General features: G+C 62.5%; 2 protein-coding genes across 4 annotated transcripts in view; one reads left to right on the forward strand and one right to left on the reverse strand.

The window, feature by feature from the left end:
- The window catches only part of LOC119035502 (fibroblast growth factor receptor-like 1), a 37939-nt gene extending 31957 nt beyond the window's left edge, over window positions 1-5982 (reverse strand). The window contains exons 1-2 of one of the 2 annotated variants that reach the window (XM_053672315.1): window positions 5807-5982; window positions 4866-5006 (exon numbers count right to left, since the gene is read on the reverse strand). In XM_053672315.1, the coding sequence (XP_053528290.1) occupies window positions 4866-5006; window positions 5807-5982 (317 nt within the window). Of the gene's footprint in view, window positions 1-1351; window positions 1433-4865; window positions 5007-5806 lie in introns of those variants that run through there. The other variant, XM_053672316.1, reaches the window with a different exon arrangement.
- On the forward strand, window positions 1440-9077 carry SLC26A1 (solute carrier family 26 member 1). Of its 2 annotated transcripts, XM_037126840.2 has the most exons (3): window positions 1440-2024; window positions 2550-3341; window positions 6803-9077. In XM_037126840.2, exons 1-3 carry the CDS (start codon window positions 1440-1442, stop codon window positions 6863-6865), a joined length of 1440 nt encoding a protein of 479 aa, XP_036982735.2. In that variant the 3' UTR covers window positions 6866-9077. The 2 variants fall into 2 exon arrangements, with proteins under 2 accessions (XP_036982735.2, XP_036982736.2); XM_037126841.2 differs by lacking the exon at window positions 6803-9077 and having other exon boundaries at window positions 2550-4082.
- The last annotated feature ends 697 nt before the right edge of the window (window positions 9078-9774 follow it).

Raw genomic sequence — 9774 nt, forward strand, 5'->3', positions numbered from 1 at the left:
CCATGCACAGGGGATCTGCACCCCTCTGGAATCGGGTGGTCTGGCCTCCTGCCCCACTCCAGGTCAGGACCAGTCAGTCCCTCGATGGCCCCAAACACACACGCATGCAGCGTCTTGTCCACAGAAGGACAGAGAGCAGAAGCTAAGAACATGGCCATCCAGGTACGCCCCTGCCCGGCAAACCTGTCTCCCATCAGGACAGGGAGGGTGTCCGAGGTTGGGACAAGAAAACCAGCCCCTCCCTTGGTCTCCTCTGGCCCATACCTGTCCTCCAGGGTCCTACAGGCCAGGCCACTTGGCCCCAGAGCTGAAGGGTCACATGCTGCCTGTGTCCACCCTGGGCCAGGCCAGGCCTCCCCCAAGGGCCCTAGGACCCGAGCACCCTGCCCCAGCCGCTTGCTGCATGACCTACTTGTCCGGCACCTGCTGCCCTGTTCCAGGAGGCTGGGCACTTATCAGAGGCCACACGATGTAATTATTTGTGAGCCTCCAAACACAGCACAGCCCCCCAGATTAACTACTCAGGTAGCACTCGCCTGGGGGACAGGTGACTCAGCAATCTTTGGGGTAAATAATTTAACCGCCAGCCCAGCCTGGCCATGCAGTCAGAGGTTAATTACAGAGAACTGCCTGCCAGGGGCACCAGACCCAGAGCCCGCCACCTGCACCCCCACCTACGGACAGGAGCCAGAGGGCCAGGGGTGCAGCCAGCCCGCGGACCCTGGCCTCAGAGCACAGACGGCCGGGCCCCTGGCCACCCACAGCGTCCTTGAGTGGCTCCCTCAGGTGAGAGTCCCCCCAGGCTGTGCAGGGCAGTGATGGCTCTAGGGGATGTGGCCACAGTGAGGCCAGCTGCTGGGTGGAGGAGCAGGACAGGCTCTTTCTGGGGACCTGCAGGCAAAAGGCAGGTGGCATTTAAACAGTCCTGGACCCTGGGGACCGCTGTAAGGTGAGGTCTTCAGGGGAGGAAACAGCTTTCACTTGCCCCATGGAGGTCTGAGCCCACAGGGGCTGGGCCACCAGCCCGCGCCTCCCACCAGACCAGCGGCACCATCCGCCCTCCGCAGCCCAGCACCAGTGTGCAGCGCGGCTGGTACCTGCAGCGGAGTGACCGGGCTCCGCGCCACGAGGGGAGCTTTGAGAGCCACAGTGTGGGCTGCGCTAGCTGGGGAGCAGGGCAGGCCAAGAGACACTGAGCTGAGTGCAGACACAGGGCAGGCAGGGGCACGGTCCAGCTCCCCTGGGGGCAATGTGCCCCTGGGGTTTGGAAGCAAAACCTAGGAGAATCGCCTGTCACTCAGAGAGGACGGTTTGGATGGGGGCACGAGGTGAGGGCTGGCTGCATGTGTACCTCGGTCTCGATGACGAAGGTCCCACTGCCCCAGTGTCGACACCCACTTCTCCTTGGCAGGTTGTCCCACAGGGCCTGGCACCCCAGGATGGAAGCGTCCTCTGAGCAGCAGGGGGGTGGACCGGTGCTGGTCCGCCGGCGTACCCCAGCACCCCCCGGCTGGTGTGAGAGGCTGAAGGCCAGGCTGTGGTGGAGCTGTGAGTGCAGCAGGCAGGGGGCCTGGGGGCTGGTGCAGGACCTGCTGCCCGCCACACACTGGCTGTGCAGGTACCGGCTACGGGAGGACCTGGCTGGGGATGTCATGTCCGGACTGGTCATCGGCATCATCCTGGTGCCCCAGGCCATCGCCTACTCGCTGCTGGCCGGGCTGCAGCCCATCTACAGCCTCTACACATCTTTCTTCGCGAACCTCATCTACTTCCTTATGGGCACCTCCCGCCACGTCTCTGTGGGCATCTTCAGCCTGCTCTGCCTCATGGTGGGGCAGGTGGTGGACCGTGAGCTCCTGTTAGCCGGCTTCGACCCTGCCCAGGACGGCCCAGGGCCTGGGGACAACAGCAGCGCCCTCAACGCTTCAGCTACCACGCCGGCCCTTGGGCTGCAGGACTGTGGACGTGACTGCTACGCCATCAGAGTTGCCACTGCCCTCACTCTGGTGGCCGGGATTTACCAGGTGAGGAGCTGGATGCACTGGGGATCCTGTCGAACTGCTGGGAGCTGCCCCCTCGGGTGTTTGCTCTGGTGGAAGCACAGGGTGGGGGCCTTGAAGGACGAGGGTTTAAACACAAGAGGAGGACAGAGCAAGGTGCGGACAGAGGTGGGCTGGAGATGGTGCCCAAGATGGGGTGTTCGAGCAGCTGAGGGGGCCCAGAGAGCCCATCAGGCCAGCTGCAGCCTGGGCTGGAATTGGTGGCTGGGTGTGGCCTCTGCTGCAGACATGCCCGGCTGGCCCACGTGGCCACCTGTCCCGGGTGGGCTGCCCGCCTTCTCTGCCTCCCTACCTCCACCCGCTCCTGGAGCAGGCCTGGCAAGCACAGCCCCGTGCCACCTTCCCATTGGCTCCACGTCCCCGGGAGGGGCAGTGCCACGCACAGGGCAGGAGAAAGAGCTGCCCCCCCACGGCAAGTCTGGCTCTGCACTGCCACCTCCCCCTCGGCTGAGGTGCGCAGCCCACCGCCCTACAACCCCCTGCCCACAGGTGCTCCTGGGCGTCCTCCGGCTTGGCTTCGCGTCTGCCTTCCTCTCACAGCCGCTGCTCGACGGCTTCGCCATGGGGGCCTCGCTGACCATCCTGACCTCCCAGCTGAAACACCTGCTGGGCGTGCGGGTCCCCCGGCACCAGGGGCCGGGCGTGGTGGTCCGCACGTGGCTGAGCCTGCTGCGCAATGCCGGGCAGGCCAACCTGTGTGACGTGCTCACGAGTGCCGTGTGCCTGGCCGTGCTGCTGGCCTCCAAGGAGCTCTCGGACCGCTGCCAGCACCGCCTGAAGGTGCCGCTGCCCACGGAACTGCTGGTCATCGTGGTGGCCACACTCGTGTCCCACCTCGGGCAGCTCCATGCACACTTTGGCTCCAGTGTGGCCGGTGACATCCCCACTGGCTTCATGGCCCCGCGGGCACCGGACCCGGGGCTGATGTGGCGCGTGGCACTGGATGCTGTGCCCCTGGCCCTCGTGAGCTCCACCTTCTCCATCTCGCTGGCAGAGATGTTTGCCCGTAGCCACAGCTACTCCGTGCGAGCTGACCAGGAGCTGCTGGCCGTGGGCTGCTGCAACGTGCTGCCCGCTTTCTTCCACTGCTTTGCCACCAGTGCTGCCCTGGCCAAGAGTCTGGTGAAGACGGCCACTGGCTGCCGCACGCAGCTGTCCAGCGTGGTCAGTGCCGCGGTGGTGCTGCTGGTGCTGCTAGCGCTGGCACCCTTGTTCCGGGACCTGCAGCGGAGCGTGTTGGCCTGCGTCATCGTCGTCAGCCTGCGGGGCGCCCTGCGCAAGGTGAGAGATCTCCCACAGCTGTGGCGGCTCAGCCAGGCCGACGCGCTGGTCTGGGCGGCCACGGCGGCCACCTGCGTGCTGGTCAGCACTGAGGCCGGGCTGCTGGCTGGTCTGCTCCTCTCGCTGCTCAGCCTGATCAGCCGCACACAGCGCCCCCATGCTGCCCTGCTCGCCCGCATTGGGGGCTCCAGCTTCTATGAGGACCTCATGGAGTTTGAAGGCCTGGTCCCCGAGCCCGGGGTGCAGGTGTTCCGCTTTGCAGGGCCACTCCACTATGCCAACAAGGACTTCTTCCTGAGGTCCCTCTACAGCCTCACAGGGCTGGACGTGGGGCGTGCAGCTGCCAGGAGGAAGGAGCAGGGCCCCGAGGCCAGGGTCGTCCAGGGAGAGCCCCTTGAGGACCCTGGCCGAGGCCCAGTGAGCCACACCACTGCTCTGGTGCCCGAGGCCGCCGGTTTCCACGCAGTGGTCATCGACTGCGCCCCGCTGCTGTTCCTGGATGCGGCTGGCCTGGCCACATTGCAAGAGCTGCGAAGAGACTACAGGGCCCTGGGCATCGCCCTGCTCCTGGCCTGCTGCAGCCCCTCAGTGAGGGATGCCCTGAGGAGAGGGGGCTTCCTCAGGGAGGACCGGGGGGATGTGGAGGAGGAGGAGGGGCAGCTGTTTCACACGGTGCACAGTGCTGTGCAGGCAGCCCAAGCCCGCCCCAGGGGACTGCTGACCTCTAACTCCTCACTCTAGTGGGGGCAGCAACAGCCCAGACAGACCCCACTCCCTCCGAGTCCTAACACCGTCAGTCACCCAGGTAGATTCTCCTGAGGCCATATGTTCCACCTCCTCCCTGGAGGAACGAGGGAGCGTTTGAAACAAACTCGACCACAGTGTGAAGCTGGACGCCAGTGCTGCGAGTCCGTGTGGCCGTGGGGGCCGGGTTGACACTCAGTGTCACCACTGTATTTGAATGAGGGCCCTGAGGAAGTCATGGGGCCAAAAGCACACTGGTCCCTTGACACCTGCAGCCCCCATGGAACCAGCTCTGGCCAGGGTATAAGGGGCTCTGTGTCTCTCCAAGCCCCCAACACACACCCAAGTGTCCCTTACACCTTGTGCCTGGGCTGGGCCAGGCCTGGCAGGGTACATGGCAGTGAGACCAGCGCAGCCTCGCCCAGCCCTGGGGTGGCCTCCCTGCACAGCCCAGCACAGGGTGCCTGCAGAACCGGGTCCAGCCACAGAGCCAGGGCAGGAGCACCAGCCCTACCCGGAGCCTCCGCGGTGGCCTCCAGCAAGAAGCCGGCTGTGTCAGATCCTGGGGCTGTCCTAGCACCCATGACCCCCAGGAGCTGGGGTAGGGGGAGGCTGATGTCCTTTCCCCAGAGGACACTTTGCTGGGAACTGTGCAGCTCCTCAGAACTGCCCCCTGGCTTGCACCCCACTGCCCCCTGTGGTGGACACAACCTCGTATTCCACCTCCACACAGTGGGCTCTGCCTGGCCATGCCCAGATGGCCTCCGCTCTGTCACCCACCTGGCCGTGATGAGCTCTAGCAGCCAGTGGGTCCGGACTTGCTCGATGCCACCATGGGGGACAGCGCCCACGTAGGCCAGGTTGAGCTGCTGGTCCCAGCTGAGGTCATACTGGTCAGCCTGGTTGTGTGGCAGTGGGGGGCTGGGGACAGAAGGAGGACGTGGGGGTATGGGTACCTGTAGGGGGCACCCACAGAGCAGCCTCACCCAACACCCTGCACTTTTGAGGTTCGGGCCTGGCCCCAGCACACAGCCTGGGGGTGTCTGCCAGTGCGTGTCACTGTCTTTGACATGATAAAATGATCTCTGAGGCCAGAGATGTTATGAAGTCTCATGGTTTGGGAGATGGGAGCTCCTCAGAAGAGAGGACCACATCCACACCCTGCTCCTTGTCTTGCCCAAAGCCTGAGCCCAAAGCCTGACACAGAGGTTGTTGGGGACACACAGGGGTGAGGACATGCAGGTGCAGGGCAGGTGCTACTGCAGGGATGTCCTACAGCCCTGGGGCTGCCACCTGGGAGGGCTCTGGGCTGCAGAAAGAAGTGTCTTGAGCCACCGCCCCTTCCAGGGCCTGGGCTGCCTCCCATCACCAGGCTCCACCACCAGGCAAACTCAGAGCCTGGCACCAGGCCTCCACTACATGCGGTCCCCTCTCAGCTAGAACCCCCTCCACCCCACCCCAGGAACTGGGGGACATTGAGACCCCCACTCTGACTGAGGGTGGACTCCAGAGAAAAGAGCCAGCTGTCTTGGATGGTCTTCTTCACCTAGCAGCACCTACTGTGCGCTGTGGGCTCAGGAGCCTAAGAGTTTCTTCACGCGGGACAAGGGGGTCCCAGAGACCAGCAAGCGGGGTGCAAGTCCAGGTTTAAGAGAAGCGCGTGGCGGGATAGAAAGAAGATGGGCCTCTCCAGCCTCAGTTTCCCCGCCCGTGACGCTCACCAGAAGCCAGTGCTTCTCCAGAAGGGCCGCAGGGGCCGCAGCACGCGGGCCGCGTCCACGCGCACCAGGTGAGGGGCCTCCTCGGCCAGGGCCGCCGGGGACGAGGCCAGCAGCGCAGCCAGGAGCACAAGCAGCTCCGGCCTGGGCCCCGGGGGCCTCCCGGCCAGGGCAGGCATGGCTGGGCGCGGCGCGAGGACACCCCGGCCCCTGCAGGCCCTCGGGGTCCGCTGCGCTCCAGGAGCCGAGATCTGCGCCACTCCGGCCGGTTCCGCCTCCGGGTCGCGCGCCACAAGATAGACATCAAGGGGCGGATCCTTAGGGCCAAGGCAAGTTGGGGTTGGGCGGGGCTTAGGTGGGCAGGTTGGGGATGTGAGCCAATAGGGCTGGGGAGGTGGGCGTGGGTCAGGATATGGGCGGGGCCAAGGCGGCCGGCGTGGGTGGGGCTTAGGTGGGCGAGGCAGCCTGCTTCTCCAGGGAAGTTCTTACCCCGGCCGCTGGGAGCCAGCTCGCGGACCCTTAGAAACCCGATCCTCCAGTCGGCGGCACTAGGGTGAGCGCTGTTCTGTGGATGCATCGGGAGGGGACCCATGAGCGGGTCGGGCGGCCGCTGGCCGGCTCAGACTCTGCGGACAGGTGGGCACACGCGGGGCACTAAGATCAGCTGATGGGTTGGGCGGGGGAAGAAGAGCAGAATCCAAGGTGACACCCGCGTTTTGGGAGAGGCGCATTTTCCTAAAGTAGGGCTGTTGTAAAGACGCAGGGTGGCTGGGGACCAGCCGCCTCTGAGAAGCCAAGTGTGTGTTTCTAGTAGGCAGTGGGTGGCCTGAGCTGGGTATGAGCGGAGGGGCCCCTCCGGTGTGAATGTTTACACTTGAAACTGAATTCCTGGCCGGTAGATCATACAGCCTCAATCCACTCAACGTCCATCCTGGCCCTGCATGGCCCCTCCCAGGCGCAGGGCCCCACTCTGCAGTCAGCTAGCGTCCTGTCCTTCAGGTTGGTGACACAACAGTATTCCAAGAAGTAGGGACCAGCAGCAGAACCAGGAAGTGGTGGTGAAGCTCGGAGACCAGCTGCCCGGAAGGCCGGCCACCCCCCCACCCCCACCCCCACGCAGCAGTGGCGGCTGACCTCAACGTCCTGCGGGAAAATGACTGCAAACCTGGAATTCTAAATCCGGCAGAAAGTGAGCTTTCACAAACGGAGGTCCAGAAGACCTTCAGAGAAACAAACTCTGAGAACACTTGTCACAAAGGAAATAGTGAACAGTGTCTTTTCGGGGGCCACTGACTGCCACAGCCTGGGGGCCGGAGGGAAGGGGGCACGAGAGAAAGTCTGGGGAGGAGAGACTTGGAAACCAATAACAATGATGTCGCGTGAACTTACAGTACATCCGGGGAACTAAAACGTATGACAATGGCGTGGAAGTTGAGGGGAGGGGATGGAGTGTGACCCACGGGCCACAGCCAAGACCTGTGAGTCTGACCTTAGCTGGTGAAGGGACTTTGCAGGTGTGAGTAAGTTAAGGATCTTGAGACTGGAAGATCATCCTGGATTATCCTCCGAGTGGCTCTAGATGTCTGTGAGGGGGAGGCTGAGGGGTGCTGGCCTCGGCAGACACACTTGGAGGTGGCTCTGATGTTTGTGGTGGGGGTTTGTCCTGGTCAGCAGAGCCAGACAGCAGCGCAGAACTGGCTGTTGTGAAGGGGGCATCCATGCCCACGGCCCCCGGGAAACGGGCAGCGCCTCTCCCCGGGACAGGCCTGTGCACAGCAGCGTGTCTTTCCCCCTCGCTCCTCTTGTCAACAAAGTGTTGTTTTTTCTCTTAAAGCCTGGCTTGTGTCTCTAGACAGGTGACACCATTTTCCTCCGTCCCCCACCCCCCATCTGTCTGTCTGCCCCTGACTGTGCTGACTGCAACTGCTTATTCTGTCTTTGTGACTCTTGGGGCCTTGGTCTGGGAGACACTGCCCCTCCCGGGCCTGCCCCCTGGCCCTGAGCACCAGCGATGGCAAAGAGAGCCACCCAGCGCCCACTCCACCAGCTCTCCACCTCACCCTCGGACACCAAGCCAGATGCTGGACAGGGAGGGAGCCGTCCCTGCAGGCCAGGCTGCTGAGTGTGCTCACCCCCGAGAGGGCCCCCCTCGGGGCTGGGGCCACACTCTCCTGGCTCCTGCTCTGCCTCCTGGCCCAGACTGGGGCTTCGCCACACGCCCCTGTGGTCCGTGGCACCTCCTTCTGCTGGGACATGTAAGCGACCAGTTGTTCCTTCAGAGGCAGGTGTCGTGGTCCCTGTCACCTCACCACACCTGACCAGATTCATTAGAACAAATCCTGGGCCAAGACTCGAGAACACAGACGCCTTGCTGCTGCTCTGATGCTGGGGCAGGCCCTGTGCAGGACTGCAGGGGGCCAGACAAGGCCTGCACTCGGCTTCTGGGGGACCTGGCCCTGCCCACACCTGGAACATAGAGGGTGTGTGCTGTCCTGGACAGGCCCCGAGGCCAGAGCAGGGAGACAGCATGGCACTGGGTGCCTGGGGGACACAGCAGACCCACATGGTGGCATTCACAAAGGGCCTTCACCATGGGGTCACGTGGTTCTGTAAACTTTGCTAAACTAAGATATGGTGACCCTGGACGTCTCCACACTGTCCTGGGTTGCCTCTGTCCCACTTCCCCTCTTGCTGGGGGGCACTGGGGAGGTGACGACACTTTCGGGATCTGGCCAAGGGGAAGTCCAGTCGTGGAAACACTGGGGTTAGCCGGGTGTATTTACATTGCCTGCGGTTACTTGTCTACATCGAGAAGTTAATGCCAGACATGCCAGTTCATCCAGGGGCATGCATGGCAATTAACCAAGAGGAGCGAGTCACACAAAGTGCTGGATGCTGCTGACTTGACCGGATGGCACTGACAAGACAACCTGGAACCTCACAGCCATGTGACAAGCACACGGTGGAAGAAGGCCATCCGATCAGTAGGGGCGTCTTAGATTAGCACAGCACGGGAAAGTGCACCCAGCACTTTCCAGCTGGCCAGTGGAAGACTGGCCAGCATTCTCTCCTAACGAGACAGCAGTCCTAATGGTGGGTGTGGCAGAGCCGGGGATGAGCAGCGCAGAGGGAGCCTCTGCAAACAGGCATCTTGATTGATTTTCCAATCGGCTGGGTCAGTGGGGCTCAATGATCTTTCTCTTTTCTCCCTGAAAAATGATATTATGAAATCATTGTAAAAAGAGACAACATGAAATGTATTTCTTATTTTGTGCTTTTTTCTCTTGATACAAAGTGAAGATGAAAAAAAGTATCCAAAGGCAAACAAGTTTTCCACGAACGGGCCTCTTTGTGGCCCGAGGACACGGGAGGGAGGCCAGTGAAGAGGCCCTGTTCGCCAGAAACCCCACTGAATGGTGACCGCCCGTTGGAGGGGGCGCCTCCGCGCTGCAGGGGCAGTTGGTCCACCAAGCTCCTAGATCCCGCGCTTGTGAATCCATCTACTCACCCAGGTCTATTTGTTACCCCACAGCAGACCCTTGGGGACATCGCAGCCCCTTGAAAAACCCACCATGTATGTCCCCTGAGTGGATCAAGGTGACATTGGCCTGTCTCAGCTCAGACTGGAAACAGGTGCCCTTCTTGCCATCTATTTAGTGCCACATTTTCTGCATTTTTGTGCTTTTCTTGGTGATCCCACTGCTTATGACAGTCCCCAAGCCTGGTGCTGGGTCACCCAGTACAGGGAGGCTGGGCTGAGCCTTTCAGACAGTCCATGTGTCCAGCAGCTCATTTTGGCTGAGATAGTGCTGCTGGCCAAGCTGTGTCCATGGACAAACGTGTGTTAAGTGCAGCATCACCCGTGACCTGACGGAGGGCAGGTTCAGAGGGTGGGTGGTGCTGAGGACGCAGGTGGAGAGGAGCAGACCCAGCAGCTCACAGCCATCCCACTCAAGGTTCGGTGAAGGGGG

This window comes from Artibeus jamaicensis, unplaced genomic scaffold, assembly GCF_021234435.1.
Source record: "Artibeus jamaicensis isolate MK-2021 breed Jamaican fruit bat unplaced genomic scaffold, CSHL_Jam_final contig_76, whole genome shotgun sequence".
Classification (NCBI taxonomy): Eukaryota; Metazoa; Chordata; class Mammalia; order Chiroptera; family Phyllostomidae; genus Artibeus; species Artibeus jamaicensis.